Genomic DNA, 16,775 nt, shown 5'->3' with positions numbered 1-16,775 from the left:
GGTGGGATTGCTGAGATGTGCTGTGCAGGCTCAGGAGTCCTTGTGGGTTCCTTCCAACACAGGGAGTTCCATGATTCTGTTCTAGAATTAGGCTGCTGGAAGCTGTGACCAGGTGGTGTTTGAGAATCTCCCCGAATTGAGCTTCCAGCAGCTTGGAAGTGTGCTCTGGTTTTGACAGTCCTCACAGGAAGAAAAGGTTTTTCTTTCAAGTGGTATTTGCTGTTCTTGCTTTTGTTGTCTCAGTCCTTACTGGGGCATTCCTGGCTTGAAGGGTTGGCTCTCTGCACCCTCCTGCCAGGGTTTACCTGGGTGACATTCCCCTGCCCCTTCTCCCAGCTGGGCACATTCAGCTCAGCCTCTCCTTGTGGCAGGTGCAGTCCCCTCATCATCATCAGGGAATATCCTTCTGTGGAGATCAAAAAACCATCTGGACACCTCCTCCAGGGAACTCTTGTGGAGCAGAGGGTGGGATGGGGTGACCTCCTGTTGTGCCATCCATTCTGTACTATCCTGTGGTCATCATCACTTGATCTGCCCCAGTGTGCCCCATCTCACAGTGGGAGCACCAGCATCCCCAGTGCAAAGGGGAGGGCTCCCATCTCTGAGAGAGGCTCTGCCCATGGCACCCAGGAGAGCAGTGACTGCCCTGCCAGTGGCCAGCTTGGTGCTGCCAGGTTTCTGGGCAGGGCTGCTCTTCCCCAGCATGCCTGGACTGGGGAATGTGGGGCTGCTGGTCCTCACTGGCCCTGGCTGGCGCTGGGAGAAGGAGCTGAGTCTGTGTTTTACTGCCCCTGATGCAATCCCGCTGCAATCTGCTTTCCAAGGCCGTTGGCTCAGTGGAAGGATCTGCTCAAAGGGGCCCCTCTAGGGCGTGAAGGCTGCGGCAGCAGAGGGGAGAGGGGTCCTGGGGGGTAGCAGCTCCTTCCTCTGCCCAGGTGAGGAAACCAGTGGGGTCACTAGTTGCCATCACCAGGCAACAACACCGGTGGTGATCTGTGGAGATCTGGCTACCAAGCTGTGCTTCTTTCAGGCTCAGCAGCCCTTGCTGGGGCTCTGCCAGGAATGTTTTACCCCAGGACTGACCTGGTTGTGGCCCTGGAGCTGTGCCCCTTTGCCCCATGGCATTCATGAGCTGGGTGCTGAGGTGCTTCGGCCAGCCGGAGCAGAGCAGGCAGGGTGAAGGCTGGCTCCTCCTGATGGCATCTTGGAATCCCCAGGCTCCAGGGGGACCTCAGAGCCCCTTCCAGTGCCTAGAGGGGCTCCAGAAGAGCTGGAGAGGGACTTTGGACAAGAGCTTGGAGTGACAAGAGGAAACAACTTTCCATTGCCAGAGGGCAGGGTAAGATGGAGATACAGCTGACTCCCAGCTCAGCTGTTCTCTCTGGCCGGAGTGCAGCCCACAGCCAGCCCTGCACCCAAAGTCTCTCCCACTGTCCTTATGCACAGGGACTGGCAGAGCCCCCACATCCCTGGCAGAGGTGGCAGCATCCCCCACAGGGCTGGCAGCATCCCTGGCTCAGCAGGAAGTGCTCTCATCCCTCTCCAAGCCAACGCATTCCCCGGGCTGTGCCCTGTCCCAGTCAGAGTGTCACCCACCGTCCTGTTCTTAGTGGAAAATGGGCTGAAGAGGAGCGGTGCAGGGGGAGCAGCCGAAGGTCTCCACAGGCACGGCTGCAGCTCGCTGCTGAGGCGTCGCCAGTGCTGTGACCGCGCTGCGCTGTCCCAGCCGTGCCATAAACGCGCTGCCTGGCCGGGGAGCCGATAACAGCGGGGCTGAAGTCCAACGCAGGCGGCTCCAGGGGAGCACATTCCAGCCCGGGGCTCACAGCGAGGCCGCTTCCAGCTCCGCGTTCCCGTCGTGGTGCCCGGGATGGCTGCGGGCGGGCGGGCGATGCTGGCCCTGCTGGCGCTGCTGGGTGAGCTCTGCCGACACGGCTGGGGCTGTGGGGCTGGAGGGAAGGGCCCTGGTGCTGCCTGCTTCGCTCTGGTCCTGCACGGCGCTGCGCCAGCCCACCGGGCTCTGCTGGTGAATGCAGCCCGGGGTTCCCACCGGGAGCGGGTGCCGGAGCCCCCAGCACCAGGCGGGGGTCACCAGTGGCTTTGTTCAGCGTGGGACAAAAACCATGCAGATATTCCTGTTTCTTCCCAAAAGGGGCTGGGACTGGCAGCACGGGTGTGCTATAGCAGAGTCAGTGCCCTGGCAGGCTCTGGCACCCCGAGGCTGACGGTGGGAGGTGGCAGTGTGAGAGATGTGGAGTGCCGGGACAGTGCTGGGGCAGGGATCGTCCAGGGGAAAATGCCACTGAGAGCTCAGTACTTGCCCCAGCAGGGTCCCAAACCGAGGTGCTGCAGGTCACACGTGCCCTCCATCACCTGCTGCAGGCACCATGCCTCGTTCCCTGCGGGTTTTCAGTCCCATTGTCTCTCTCATAGCCAGAACTGTCCTCCCCAGTGGATCCGTGGTCGTCAACAGCTGCAGCAGTGCGGCTGAGCAGCTCTGTAACTTCGTCTGTGACTGCAGCGACTGCTCAGATGAGAACCAGTGTGGTGGGTGCTCAGACTCCCCAGGCCCCCAGACCCACCCTCAGGCCCTGCTCCTGGGGTGAGAGCAGGCTGTGTAGGGGGGATGGTGTGGGTACAGGTCCCTGGGGTGGTGCTGGTGCCCAGGATGAATGCAGGCTCCCCCAGGATTGGTACAGAACTGCTGCAGATCCACAGGGTAGGGGCAGGTCCCTTGTGCAGGTGTCCAGGGTGACAACAGGTGGCCTGGGCACAGGTGAGACTGCCAGGTGGGTGCAGGATCCCAGGCTGTGTGCAGGTCCCCTGAGCTGGTCACAGGTCCCCTGGGTAGGTTCAGTTCCCCAGGATAGGTGCAGTTCCCTGGGATGGGCACAGGTCCCCAGGGTGGCCCCAAACCTGCCTTGACCCCTCATCTGCCCACCCTCAGGGTACCTACGGGGCTCAGCAGTGCTGGGCACCCCCTTCACCTGTGACTTTGAGGACAGTGACTGTGGCTGGCAGGACGTGGGCACCTCGACATATGGATGGGTGCGAGGCCGGGCCAGCCTTGCCAAGTGGGGCATGGGGCCTCATTCAGACCACACCGTGGGCACTGACCTGGGTAAGTGGGAGCTGCTTGGTGAGCAGGCTCTGGGCACCCACAGTACCACTCCACTGGAGCTGGGGTGCCAGAACACCTATCTTTCTAGGGTGCAGGGGAGAGAGCAGACCCTTGGAGGGGCAGGAGTAGTGCTGGCATAGCTCTGGTGCCACCCCATGGGGTGCAGCCCCCGTTCTGCTTTCTGCCCTCCCCAGGTTGGTTCTTGGTCACCATGTCCCCCCCAGCAAAGACCACGGCCACAGCCTGGCTCAGGTCACCGGAGATGCGGGGAGCAGCTGCCGCATGTGAGATCAGAGCCTGGTATCACCTCTCAGGGAGATGTGAGAGCACCCAAGGTGGGCACAGGCAGCATTGGCTACTAGGCAGTGGGGGGGATGGGGCCATCTGCCCCTGTGGCAGGGACAGAACCACCGACATCTTAAGATGGGTCCTTGCCATCCTGTTTGCCTCTTCCACGCTCCACACACGGGGCTGGTGGGACCTGGGGGCCCCAGTTCCAACTCCCACAGCAGGTGGGGCTCCATTGGTTCCTTTGGGTACCCCTGGGTGCCCTGTACCAAGGGCACTTTTGGGCGTCCCTCAGGGCTGAAGCAGACAGAGCGGCCGGTGCTGCGCCTGGCCGTGGCACACAGGGATGGGGTGGTGGAGCTGTGGCAGAGCCCTGAGCACAGCAGGGAGGGCTGGCACCCGCTGGTTGCCTACCCCGGACGGATCGTGGAGCAGTTCCAGGTGAGATGGCGTTGGCACCTTGGTACCCGGGCACTGTCCCCATAAACTGGGACCAGAGGAGCTGGGCAATGTTCTGAGACCTGGCCTGGGGAGCTCATGCCATCCTCATCCTCCCATGACAGCTCATCTTCTCCCTGACACAACCACCCACCTGCGGGGCAGAGGTGGCGCTCGATGACATCGTGTTCAGCAACTGTGGCTTGCCAGGTGAGTCCCACATCTGCTGGGATGTGAGCTGGGGTCTTGGGGGAACCGGCTGGGGTGCAAAACCCAGGGGAGCTCTCCCATTGCTCGGTGCTCCCATTGGCTTGGGGCACCACGCGCTGGCCAGAGCACGAGGTGGGCAGCAAAACCCTGTCCCTTGAGCCACCCCTAGGAATGATGTGGCAGTGCTCACCATGTCCCCGTGGGAGCAGCCACTTGCTGACGAGTGTTCCCCCACGGCAGAGGTCGGGCAGCAGGCCTGCGGGGCCCAGGAGAGCCGCTGCCGCCGCGGCTCCTGTCTGGCACAGCGGCGTTTCTGCGACGGCACCGACGACTGCGGGGACAGCTCGGACGAGGGCGCGGCACAGTGCAGTGAGCACCCCTGGCCCCAGGGAGGGGTACTGTGGAGAGGCTGAGGGTCCGCCTCGGTGGGGCAAAGCTGTGCTCTGGGCTGGCAGGGGCCCACCCGGTTCTGCCCTACGCCAGGAGGGCAAAATGACCCTGAGGGTTTGCAGAGGGGTGGCATCAGCCCAACCCATTGCAGGGATCCATCTGTCCAAGAGAGGGCTGGGAGCTCAGTTTCTGGGTCACCGCTGTCCCTTTTTCTCACAGAGAACTTCACCCGCTGCTCCTTTGACTATGATCTCTGTGGCTGGGAGACGGCGGCCGGGCCAGCAGTGTGGGGCAGGAACACGAGCCTGAACCTGGGCACCTCCTACAGCATTCCCACTCGGGACCACAGCAACAACAGCAGGGCAGGTACGTGACGGGGCACCGGTGCCCCAGGGGAGCCCCACTGCAGGTGGACGTGCCACATGCCAGGGCTCTGCTCAAGGCTGTGGCAGGACAGCGGAGTCCTGCCCCCACGCATCTGCCTGGCTCCACTCAGCCCCAGCATCTCCTGCAGGTTTTTTCCTCCATGTGAGCAGTGACCCCACTGCACAAGCTGGTGGCACAGCTCAGCTCAGCAGCCCCACCTTCCAAGCCACCAACTCCTGTTCTGTGAGTCACAGCTGGCACCTCGCGTCACAGCTCATGTGGGCATGGTGGTGACAGGAGATGGGGTTCCCAACTCTGGGGACCCTCATGCAGGGCTGGGCTGTGGTTGGCCCTTGCTGGGGATGGACATCAGGTTTTTGGGGTGGTTTGGTGACATCTCTGGTGCCCATTGCCCACCTGAGCTTCTCACAGCCCCTGTGTGGGATGCAGAGGGCTGTGTGCCCCTGCCCTAAGGGCTCAGCCTCCTCCCAATCCCCAGCTCGTACTGTACTGCCACCTCCATGGCTCAGCCACCAGCAGCCTCAGCATCTCCTATGTGACCAACTCTACCAAGCACCTGATGAGGGAAAGGACAGGAGACCTGGGCAGCTGCTGGGTCCGGGAGAGAGTGGACTTCAATGTGACGGATCCCTTCAAGGTGGGCTGCTGCTGGGCTGGGGGAAATGGGGCTGCTCTGGGGCTGTGGACAGGGGCAGCACCACCTCCCAAGCCCACTGTGGCCATGCCAGCCCACACTGTGCACCCCTGTCAGCCACAGCATTGCCCCTGCTCCCACTGAGTCCCTTCTTGAGCAAAATGTGAGTCAGTCCATGACAGGTTCTGGCTGCCCCCATCACACGGCTCCCTGGTGTCACCCCAATCCCCCCCTATCGTGCAGAACCCCTTGCTGATGTTTCTGACGTGGTGCTTTCCTGCAGGTGCTGATCGAGGGGGTGGCTGGCAATGGGGGGACCGTGGCTGTCGATGACCTGATCCTGTCTCAGGGCTGTGTGAAGGAGCAGGGTGAGCTGGTGGGCAGTGTCCCTCACTCTGGTCCAGTGCTGGCAGCTGTCCCAGGTGCTTTGTACCCATGGCACCACGCCTAAAGGACAGGCATGGTCTGCCTGTCCCTCTGCTCATCACAGGGACCATCCTGGGTGCAGGACAGCAAATACTTGCCCTGGGGTGCTGGTATCTTTTTCCTGGGGCTGTAACACTCCATTTTCTGTGTCAAAATGTGTCACACAAGCAGCTCTTACTAGGTCCTGGGTCCCCTTCAGCTGGTGACAACTAGGCTGAGCTGGGACGGGATGGGATGGGAAATGGAGAGCCAGGAAGATGCCTGGGGACACGGAACAGTGTTTGAAGGGCTGACACTGATGCTATTGCTGGGCCCTTTCACCACTGCTCTCCATCTGGGCTGTTTCACCATCAGAGAAGCCTCTGGTCACGCTGCCGAGCCAGGCACTTGCCGGCCCCTGCGCAGCAGACGAGGTGGCCTGTGGCAGTGGGGACTGCATTGCTGCAGAGCTGGCCTGCGACTTCGCCCACACCTGCGCTGACGGCTCCGACGAGGAGCGCTGCGGTGAGAGCCCCAGCAGGGGAGGGGACCAGGCACCCTGGGCTGGCCTGGCTGGGACATGTGTGTGCCTGCACAGCCCCTGGAACCACAACGGCCTGGCAAGACTGAGCCTGGAGTTTTGGGGTGCCCAGAGCAGCTGTGGCTGCCCCATCCCTGGCAGTGTCCAAGGCTGGTTGGACAGGGCTTGGAGCGCCCTGGGATAGTGGAAGGGCTCCCTGCCCATGGCAGAGGGGTGGAATGAGATGAGCTTTAAGGTCCATCCAACCCAAACCATTCTGGGATTCTGGGATTCTTTGACTTTGCAGGGACAACAACCTTCGAGTCAGGGGCTGGGGGCTGGCACGACGTCAGTGTGGGGCGGCTGCGCTGGGCTCTGCAGAAGGTCACTGAATCTGACATCTTCCTCACAGGTGAGACTGTTCTCACCACCCAGACAATGCTCGTCACTGCTCAGCACCACAGGAACCTCCAGAACAAGGGCTCCCAGGGGGTGCCACTGCACAATGGGGGATGATGCCCAGGCAGGATGCTGGGCTGGGGGTGCTACCAGTGATGTGGGACCCCAGTCCTCACCTTACAGAGTGTTTCTGTGCTCAGGGACTTTCCTGGCCCTCCAGACAGGAGAAGGACAGATGGTGGGTCCTGCAAAGGCACGATCGCCTCTGCTGGGCCCCTCTGGCCCTGCCTGCACCATGGAGATGAGCTACCACATCCACAGTGACCCCCAAGGTAACCTGCCCACCCCAGAGTGCCCTGCCTGCTTCCTACTCCCAGACCCCCCATGCCTACCTGCCTTTACTGCCTCTCCCAACCCTGCTTTGCCCCATCACATCATCCTGGAGCTGGGGTGTCTGTATCCCTGTCTGTGTCCCTGCACCCCGTGACCGTGGGCTGGTGCCACGGAGGGCTCCCACAGGGTGGCCAGGGGTTTTGGGTGCCCACAGCCTCTGTACCACCTCTTGTTTCAGGCTTCCTTGCCATCAATGTCGCAGATCACACCACTGGCAGCACCCAGCTGGTCTGGCAGACACAAGGTCGTGGCAGCACAACTGGGGGTCACGTCCGTGTCCCTCTGGGAGAGAGAAGCCGGCCCTTTCAGGTGTGCTGGATGCACAGGGACCAGCCTGGGGGGCTCTCAGTGGGACAATGCCAGTGCTGCCAGGCACCCCAGGCTCATGGCTGCTGCCCCCAGGTCGAGCTGCTGGCACTGGTGGATCTCCAGGGCTCAGCCAGTGTCGGTGTTGACAACGTGACATTTGAGCAGTGCTACCACGACGTGGTGACACCCACAGCTGCGGGTATGGCCAGGAGTGCGTGGGCAGGGAGGGTAACCCTGCACCCTTTCCGTGGGGGCTGCCTGGTGGCTGTCACTCTGTCCAAGAGCAGGACCATGGTGCACAAGGCCGAGGGCCAGGGCCAAGCACATATCCTGCCCTGCCCCGGGACCCCTGCATGGGGTAAACCTGGGGGGTGGGGCAGGTGAGCAGGGGGAAAGGGACGTTGGGGAGACCCATTTGCTTTTGTGATGCCTTACTCCTTTCCACTCTATACTGTCGCCTCTCTCTGGCCAGAGCTGTCCTGCAACTTTGAGAGGGGCATGTGTGGCTGGTACCAGGATCTGTCCAGTGACTTCAAATGGGTCCACAGCACAGGGCAGGGACAGGGCTCTGACCACACCACCGGCTCGGGTAAGGGGCTGGTTGCTCTTTGGGGGAACCCAGGACATCCCATAACCTTCTGTTCCCAGGGCCAAGGCATGCCTTGTACACTCCCAGCAGCCCCATGCCTGCAGAGCAAGCTCACCTACGGCAGGCTGGGAGCGCCCCGATCTGGGCTGTGGGTGATGCAGAACACTCACACCACGACCCCTCCACCCTGGCTGTCCCCAACATTCAGGCTACTTCTTGTCCGTGGACGCCTCTGTGCCGTGGAGCCACGGGCAGCGGGCGCTGCTCCTCAGCTCCCACCAGGAGCCGGCCGCTGCCCCTCGCTGTCTGTCCTTCTGGTACCGCCTGGCGGGCCCGCAAATCGGTACGTGCCCCATGGCATCCTGCCAGGGCTGCCCCAGCCTGCCTCCGCTCTGAGGACAGCGGGGTCCCAGGGCCTGTGGGATGGCTGCCCCCATGGCCCCCTCTGCCCAGGCACCCTGAGCCTCAAGCTGTGGCCAGAGGGAGGAGAGGAGGACGTGCTGTGGACCCGCCGCGGAAGCCAGGGCAGCATCTGGCACCGGGCACGGGCGACACTGCCCTCCACGGGCCAGCGGCGGTACCGGGTGAGGAGCGGCCCCGCGCGTCCCTGGCACCAGCAGGGCACAGCGCGTCTGACACCGCTGCCTGCGGACAGGTGGCTTTCGAGGTGCTGCATGACGGTTTCCTGGGGGACGTGGGGCTGGACGACATCGCGCAGACAGCGGGACCCTGTGGGGCCGAGCTCTCCTGCTCCTTCGAGGCGGAGGGCTGTGGGCTGGCAGCCAGCGGAGAGGGCACCTGGCAGCGACAGAGCAACGGCACCGGCACCGCCGCCGGCCCTGCGGCCGACCACACCACCGGCACCGCCGCAGGTACCCGGTGCTTCCCTGCTGCGTCCCCCTGTCCGCCCCTGAGTGTCCTGCCTGTGCCCCACGCCAGCCTTGCCTGCTCTCCCTGTTCGTGCCTGCCCTGCCCTCCCTGCCTTCCCCAGGATGAGAACGCGATACTGCACAGAGTTCCCAAACCTGGAACTCCCAAAATGCAGTGTTCCAGCCCCAGGGCTCCCTATTCCTGGGGAGGTTCTCAAGCTGGGGAGACTCCTTGACCTGGGGGGAAGACCCAGCCTCAATTGTCCCCTAGTGCTCCCCAGCAGGGCTGGGCAGGGGTCACAGCACAGGGGCTTCTCTCCTCCAGGCCATTACATGGTGGTGAACACGGGCAGGGTCTCCCTGCCTGCAGGGCACAGGGCTGCCCTCACCTCCCAGCTCTACCAGCCCTCAGTGTCTGCCCAGTGCCTGGCCTTCTGGTACCAGCTGAGTGCTGGGACCCCAGGTGAGCACCGCCTGCCCTGAGACCCCTGGGGACACCTCCAGATGGGTGGGGGCCCCACACAGCACAGCCCTGGACCCCTGCTCCATGTTGGGTGCCGTGGGCAGGCTCCCTCAGGGTGTTCGTGGAGCAGAGCAGGGTGAGGAGGAAGGTTCTGAGCGTGAGCACCATGGAAGGGAGCAGCTGGCACCGCAGCCATGTCACCGTCCAGCCCGATGGCGACTGGCAGGTGAGACAGGGCAGGCTGCTGGGGGCAGCTGGAGGTGATGAGGGGTGCATGGAGGCTGCCAGCCTCAGCATGTCGCCCTGCCCAGGTGGTGTTTGAGGCAGTGGGAGCTGGGGGTGACCACGGATACATTGCACTGGACGACCTGCACGTGTCGGAGGGAGCCTGCCCCAAGCCAGGTGAGACCCCACCCCACAGGGGCACTGTGGATCGGGGGGGGGGGATGGGACATCCTATGGAAGCGTGTAAGCCACGGGGATAGGGACAGACCTGTTCCTGCCCTGAGCCTGGCCCGGCCCAAAGCTGGGGGTGGTGTGTCCCACCCAGGTGCCCCATCTCCTGCCAGCTACTACTGGGTGTCTCACAGCCCTGCTTTCCTCCCAGCATCCTGTGACTTCGAGCAGGACACTTGTGGCTGGAGCAGCCCCTCGGACCCCCGCTTGCACAGCTTAGCCTGGGGCTGGAAGAGTGGGGTCACCCTGGCCAAGTACCCTGGGCCTGAGCAGGATCACACCCTGGGTACAAGGAACGGTAGGAAACACCCACCCTGCCTGGGAGCCCTGGCACGGCCAGAGTGAGGAAGGAGAGCTGGGGTGGATTGGGTCAGTCCAGTCCATGTTGCGAGGCCTGGCCCCACAGCATCCCTGTCCCCTCTTCACCCGGGAGGGGCAGCTCAGCCCAAGGGCAGTGAGGCGCAGGGCTGATTTGTGTTCCCCTCCAGGCATCACCCGACATTTGGGGGAAGACTGGGACAAGTGGGGTGGGACAAGTGGATGCAGGACTGGGGGACACCCTGCGCTCTGTCCCTGCCTGCCCAGGTCACTACATGCACTTTGACACCAGCGTGCTGGGTGCCAGGGGCACCAGTGCCCTGCTGGAGAGTCCACCCCTGCCTGCAGCCACCGACTCCTGCCTGCGCTTCTGGTACCACATGGACATCCCGGAGCACCTCTGTGAGCACTGCAGGGCCAGGGAGGAGGGCCCATGGTCCCTGGGACTCCCTGGCTCCATGGGGGCCTCAGTCCTCCCCACCTGTGCCCCGCGGCCACTGCTTCAGTTCCAGCTGGGCAGCGGCGATGGCCCATTCATTCCCTCTGGGCACTGCCATCCCAGTAGAGGATGGCATGGCTGGGAGGGCTCGGGGCAGCTGGTGATGCCAGGGCTCCTGTGCCCCGTCCTTGCAGCCAGCGGGGAGCTGCGGGTGACGCTGCGCGGCGCGGGGGGACGGCGCACGGTGTGGAGCGTGCCGGGGCACCGCGGCCGGGGCTGGCGGGGCGCCGCGGTGCCGGTGCAGAGCCCCGGTGAGTTCCAGGTAAGCGGGGCCCCCCTGGGGTGCAGGGTGTCTCCGGGCGTGCAGCAGCCCCCCAGAGCCCACCTTCCCCCGCAGATCAGCTTTGAGATCACCACACGGAGGTGGCCGATGGAGGGGACAGTGGCACTGGATGACATCATGTACAGCGCCAGGGTGGGCTGCCATTCCAGCCCGGAGAGTCCAGTGGAAGGTGCTGGGAAGAGGGGTGTGTTTGTGTCTCTCTGTGTGTGTCTCTGTGTGTGTGTGTGTCTGTGTGTGTGTGTGTGTGTGCAGTTCTGGCTGTGAAAGGTCAACCCAGAGCTGCCCAGGGTGCTGGGCTGAGGCTGGAGGCAGTTCTCTGGGCAATGGGTCGAAATGACAGCATTTCCTTGCCCTGCAGAGAAGCCCTCCGGCAGTTTTGTGGCAGAGGTGACGCTCAGTGTGCTCCTGGCCCTCGTCATAGTGGTGCTGGGGGCTGCTGGGGGCTGGTGCTGGCTGAAACAGCGAAGGCTGGCGAGCAGGACACCGACAGAGAACAACAGTTCCCAGGGCTTCGACAACATCACTTTCCGAGATGTAAGGACAGGGTGAAGGACTTGCTTAATTACCCCAGCTGTGCTAAAACAGCGATTTCCTAAAAGCTCAGCAAATGCCAGCAGGCTCTCCCTGACCCTGCATTCCGCCAACGCGACAGGGAGGTGCAAAGGGCTCTGCCTCTTACCTGCTTGTTGACAAACAAGTGACCCTGAGCTGCAGGACTGACCCAAAAGTGCTGCTGCCACCAGGCAGCTGCTCCGGAAAGAGCCGAGTGTGCTCCCAGCCCCGAGTCTTGTGGGAAGGAGGCCTGGCAAACCTGGCTCATCCTCACTCAGCCAGCACTCAATTTAGTGCAAGGTGGCCTAAGCTGCAGGGCCCTTGGGTCGGCAGCAGAGCCCCCAGCCCCATCAAGGTCTCCAGCAAGAGACGTGGAGCCCCCTGGGCACGCTGGGGTTCGGTGCCTCTGCAGGGTCACGGGGATGGCCGCAGGTTGTCCTCGCTGCAGCCTGGAAGAAATCCTGGTGTTTCACAGCAGACAGCCCACTTTTGTCACCAATTCCCACTCACCTTTCTTTGCAGGACAAGGTCATTATATCTCCACGGGAGGGCGATGAGTCTTGAAATTAGCAGCCAGCAGCAGGAATTGCCTGCTCCCCCCGGGCAGACCAGCCCTCGACAGAACCCACACTCCATCAGCTGCCCGCTCTCTGCCCCGGCACCAGGGGAGCCTGCCCCACCCAGGGACACACCGCGGCCATCGCTACCTCCAAGCGCTCGGGAAAAGCGTTTGTGTTGTTTGTGACATGAAGTTTTGCTTCCAAGACACAGCAGTGTGCCTGTGCTTTGGCAGGGGGCACGAGTGGGAGTTCTCACAGTGGCTGTCCTCATCCAAACAGGGTTCTGGCCATGCAAGGGAGGGTGAAGTGTGGGGTCCTGGCCCCCAGGGCTGGGAAGAACAGTGGGTGCTGCAGAGGGTGTGAGCCACTCCCCATGCCCAGGACAAAGCACAAGAGCTCCCAGGGCACAGAGAGCCCAGGGGGAAGAAGCTCAGTGCTTCTGCTGGTTTTGGGGAGGGTGAGTGGTGGGTGCGAGGGCAGGGAGCAGAGGGGGACATCACACAGCAGCCCTGAGGGCAGCAGGCAGCTCCCACTCTGGTGTACAGGTGCCCACCTGCTGCCCACACACCTTGTGATGCACTTGATAAACATCACTGGCAAACCCAGTGCGGGCTGAGGTGCAGGCTGGACTCAGGGCCTGGACCTCCACCCTGCCCCCAGCGCAGCCGAGCCCAGGACCCCTCCCTCAGCCCCAGCTTTCACACCTTAACCCTGTCAACCCCCAACCCAGCCCCTGCACAACAAGGAGCATCCTGCTGCCCCCAGCCCCAGGTACAGCTGGAGGGACGTGCTGCTTTCCCACATTGTGACCAGAGCCAGTCTCCCTCTCACCCAGCTGTGCCCCCCTTAGGTGCTGCCTCAGTCATGCCAAGCACCATCCCCACAGCCCTGTCCTGATTGCAGAAATGAGGGCCCAAGAGAGCTGAGAGCTGGGGAAGGGCAAGGAGGGCTCAGGCTTCAGCTGATGTCTCGGCAGCTGCCTGGATGTGCAGAGCCCACAGCACTGACCGAAGGCCCAGGCTGCTGGCCAAGCTGCACCATCCCCATGCAGGGAGAGGTGACACAGCCAGGAAGACTGTGACAGTGCTGGCCCTCATCCCAGGCACCCCAGGTGTCCCTTTAATTACAATCCCAGAAGGAAGAGGTGACGAGGCTCCGGTCACACCCAGCCACAACATTTACTAACAGCTGGTCACATGCAGCAGCTCCCCTGGGCAACTGAAGGGTATCAAACTTTATTATAGATCTCTTTAAAACAGGCTGGAAAGAACAAACCAAACTCATTGAGATACAGTGACTGAGTCATCATTTCTGATCAAGCCCCAAGTCTCCCAAATTATTTATATATAATATATCTCACCCATCCCCAAAATTGTTTCAATTAAATCCTCACATTTCAGACCACCCTAATTGCCTTAACATCAGCTGCTGCTAACACCACAATGTACATGTTTTCTGGCAAATCAGAGGCAGGGTTTGGGTTTTTTCTTGGGGTTTAGATCCTCAATCTCTGAAAAGGAGCAAGGAAAAACAAACATCAGGAAATTGCTTCTTTAAGGTTGCCTTTTTACAGCAGGTACAGATTCAGCAGTTTTCCCCCCAAAGCAAGTCTGAAACCCTCTTGTTCAGCTTGGCAATATGCAGAGTGGTTGAGGAGAACCAGATCAGTCTAAGCAAACGGATTTCGAGGCTTTGTTGTCATTTTCCTTTGGGGCCAGTTTCCAGAGGTTTTCCAATGTCCTTTCCACGCAGTTTGAGGCCTGGAATAAGAAAAAGGAGACCACCACCATCAGCACTCAATCATTCACCCAATAACTTTTATTTCCATCAAATTCAGCCTTAAGGAAGAGAACATCCAGAAAGAGAGCAGGGGAACCAGAGTTCAGGAGAGTCCTACTTTAGTTTCTAGGAGCACCAGACCAATGTCAAACAAAACCAATCAGATGGGATCTGAACCAGTCCAGGAGAGTAAAACCAACACAAAACCCTTCCACAAGTGCAATCAGGCTTCCATGGGTCTCAGCATCTCACAGGTTTTGGGGGCAAGCACACAGGGATGGTCCCCAGGGCACAGCCACAGGCATGAAGGTGCAGACAAAGATCAAGAGCTCCCAGTCCTGGTTCAGTCAGCAGATCCAGGTTTTATCAGAACATGTCTTAATGGCACCACACCCACAATAAACTCCAGCCAGCAATGTTCCTCACAGGAAAAAGGTAAATACTTTCCCCCAAACCACCCCTCCAAGCACTGGCATTATTTCTGAAGTCTCTCTTAACTCACCAATGGCTCTTTCGATCTTTCCCATGACCTGGTTATTGGGGATTGCTCGTCCTGATTCGTAGTCAGCGATAACTTGTGGTTTTTCATTGATTTTCTGAAAAGAGAGGATGAGTCTCAAACACAGCAATGCTCAGCAGCAGCTCCCCAGACTCAAACAGATAAGGAACAGCCTCTCATTATGCCAGGACAGATGACAAAGTGCTGCTCCCAGGCTGACTCCAGCCCCACTGGCACCTCCCTGAAGTGTCCCAGTGCTGGTGACACCCATCCTGAAGGGACTCTGACCTCCCTCCTCCTCAGGAGGAATAGGACTACCAGGGATTGCTGCTCCTTCAGACATCAGGGAGTTGCTAACACTGCTCAGCCCAGATGGTACAAACCTCTAGGGCTGGTGTGAGCAGCTGGGAGCAAGCAGGGAGCAGCCTCCCACCAGCTCAGCAGCCACAGACAGGCTCTGCCTGCAGCCTGGGGCTCAAGGGCTGCACAAACCTCAAAACTTCTCCCAGACAACTGAAGCTGCCAGGACATCAGACACCAGCGACACTGCATTCCTCAAACTCCCAGCCCATGACACCCTCCCACTGCAGCTGCCCATGAGGGAACAGGAAAGGTGCCTACCCTCACCTGGAGGTCTCCACTCACCGTGGCCAAGTCCTTCTGTGTGAGGCCCTTGCTCTGTCGGCCCTGCTGGATCACTTTGCCCACCTCCAGGGACACTCTGTCATGGTGCAGCTCCTCTGTTTCACGATCAAGCTTGGCCGTGTTCTTTGTAATGAAGTGTTGTTTGTTCTGGCCTGCTGCCCCTGTCGTTCGAAGCAAGAATGAAAAAACAATCAAGGACAAACAAAATAAGGCTCAGAGCTGTGCCAAAAAGAATCAAAGGACTCTTTCCAAGCCCTCAGCTGCCCAGGATCCCAGGGTAATGTCAGGATTTCAACATACCAACATCACCATTGATCTCACCCAATTCTCCTGCCCATCAGGGAACATTACCTTAGCACTGTTCATAGTGCTGTGCACCCCTAGCCATGCAGAGCCCTTCTCTTTCCCTACCTCACACCCAAACTTTCCTATAGACAGGGCAAGTCTTGTTTTTCATTGGGGATTTAATGCTCTAACTTTACTGCAGACACATATTCGTGCTGCAGCACAGAGAGGTCAATACTTGAACTTGAATTGTGCTTGCTCAGCATGAGGCACCCCAAGTTAGTAGCTTTTAAGCAATTTTCTGACATCTTTGATTAGTAGAATCTAATTGTACTTATCTTTGCTAAAAGACAGCTTCAGAACCATTGTTTTCTCTCATGTTAAATATATTATTTAAGATCTAGTTTGAATCCTTTCTCTCACATTAGTCTCTGGCATTCAGTGTCCCAAAAAAGCTGATTAACCTTCTTCAAGGATCATCTCTCTATCTCCAACCATCAGAATAACCTCCCTACAGTGAGAGAACCCGGCAATTTACATCAGAGAAGAAACAAGGCATTTTTAACGAGCAGCGCCATAGGAAGGTCGGCAGCCATTCAAATTCGCAAAAGAAATAAGCTGCCGAAACAGGAAGCTTAAGTTTTGTGATCACAAAAGCTTTTCCAAGATCTCTGCGGGAACCAGGCAGATCTCGGCCCTGGCAACCAGAGCTAAGGGGCAGCTCCAGGAGCGTCCCCCCGGCGGCTCCCGGGGCCGCGCGTTCCGGCCCCGCTCGGCATCGCGGGCTCGGCCGGGCGGTGCCGCCGCCTCTCCCCATCGCAGGCGGCCGCCCCCGAGCGCACCGGCCCCCGGGGATACCCACACTTCTTGGAAGTTTCCACGTCCTCCCCGCGCCGCTGGGCCGCCAAGATCGCCTGCGGAAAGAGCGAAGGTGCGCGGTGAGCACGGCGGCCGAGCCCACGCCGAGCCCAGCCCAGCCCAGCCCCGCCGCCTGCCCGGCCCCGCGCCCGGCCCCCCACCGCGCCCCCGGCCGACCTGCTTGGACTTGGCCTGGGCCGCGCTCGGGCCCTTCTTGCGCAGCACCGTGACCGTGTCCCAGTCGCTCTCCGCCATCGCTCCGACCCCGCCCGGGCCGCGCCCGCCGCGGGCACCGCCCCGTGCCCGCCTCCAGGGGCGCGGCCGCGCGGCGCCCGCTGATAGGGCGAGGTGCACGCCCGTCAGAAAAGGCAAGCGCTCATAGGTGGAGACAGGCGCGAGCGCAGCGGGCGGGGCCAAGGTTCCTGCATGGACTGTTGGCTTAACTGCACCCAGGCGTGACGGAGCTCCGTTTGATAGGTGCAGTTGCCTGCCCATCAGCTCCCTCGCTACGTGATTGGCAGGTGCTCACGCAAACCTGGGGGCGGACGGCACGTGCCTGTACGCACTAAGATTGGCTGTTGGCCCTGCCAGTCACCTGGCACCCGGCAGGGATTGGTTTGTTCTGA

General features: G+C 60.9%; 2 protein-coding genes across 2 annotated transcripts; one reads left to right on the top strand and one right to left on the bottom strand.

Moving 5' to 3' along the window:
- The first annotated feature begins 2,070 nt into the window (after positions 1–2,070).
- Positions 2,071–12,244, top strand: MAMDC4 (MAM domain containing 4). The gene is made up of 28 exons (XM_058038501.1): positions 2,071–2,547; positions 2,948–3,121; positions 3,316–3,456; positions 3,705–3,850; positions 3,973–4,057; positions 4,298–4,426; positions 4,667–4,813; positions 4,962–5,056; positions 5,313–5,471; positions 5,752–5,890; positions 6,249–6,398; positions 6,701–6,805; positions 6,978–7,124; positions 7,364–7,494; positions 7,588–7,693; positions 7,967–8,083; positions 8,292–8,426; positions 8,537–8,667; positions 8,739–8,955; positions 9,278–9,415; positions 9,520–9,641; positions 9,727–9,817; positions 10,023–10,169; positions 10,457–10,591; positions 10,823–10,950; positions 11,026–11,140; positions 11,330–11,505; positions 12,046–12,244. Exons 1-28 carry the CDS (start codon positions 2,388–2,390, stop codon positions 12,085–12,087), a joined length of 3,708 nt encoding a protein of 1,235 aa, XP_057894484.1. The 5' UTR covers positions 2,071–2,387; the 3' UTR covers positions 12,088–12,244.
- Positions 12,245–13,302: 1,058 nt separating this feature from the next.
- EDF1 (endothelial differentiation related factor 1) lies at positions 13,303–16,443 on the bottom strand. Its single transcript, XM_058038499.1, has 5 exons — positions 16,327–16,443; positions 16,154–16,205; positions 15,007–15,167; positions 14,365–14,458; positions 13,303–13,843 (listed from the first exon to the last, which is right to left on the bottom strand). Exons 1-5 carry the CDS (start codon positions 16,402–16,404, stop codon positions 13,782–13,784), a joined length of 447 nt encoding a protein of 148 aa, XP_057894482.1. The 5' UTR covers positions 16,405–16,443; the 3' UTR covers positions 13,303–13,781.
- Positions 16,444–16,775: the final 332 nt, after the last annotated feature.

The sequence above is a fragment of the Melospiza georgiana genome, chromosome 20, assembly GCF_028018845.1.
Source record: "Melospiza georgiana isolate bMelGeo1 chromosome 20, bMelGeo1.pri, whole genome shotgun sequence".
In the NCBI taxonomy this organism is placed as follows: domain Eukaryota; kingdom Metazoa; phylum Chordata; class Aves; order Passeriformes; family Passerellidae; genus Melospiza; species Melospiza georgiana.
The sequence above is the reverse complement of the archived record's forward strand: the minus strand, read 5'-3'. Positions and strand labels throughout refer to the sequence as shown.

Bases quoted from the DNA above. Each gene is read 5' to 3' on its own strand.
- EDF1 (XM_058038499.1), bottom strand. From the start codon at position 16,404: ATGGCGGAGAGCGACTGGGACACGGTCACGGTGCTGCGCAAGAAGGGC. The intron at 16,206-16,326 runs GTCGGCCGGGGG...CTCTTTCCGCAG, and splicing joins CCCAGGCCAAGTCCAAGCAG to GCGATCTTGGCGGCCCAGCG. The intron at 15,168-16,153 runs GTGGGTATCCCC...TTCGAACGACAG, and splicing joins CGTGGAAACTTCCAAGAAGT to GGGCAGCAGGCCAGAACAAA.
- MAMDC4 (XM_058038501.1), top strand. From the start codon at position 2,388: ATGCCTCGTTCCCTGCGGGTTTTCAGTCCCATTGTCTCTCTCATAGCC. The intron at 8,956-9,277 runs GTACCCGGTGCT...TCTCTCCTCCAG, and splicing joins CACCACCGGCACCGCCGCAG to GCCATTACATGGTGGTGAAC. The intron at 9,642-9,726 runs GTGAGACAGGGC...CGCCCTGCCCAG, and splicing joins AGCCCGATGGCGACTGGCAG to GTGGTGTTTGAGGCAGTGGG.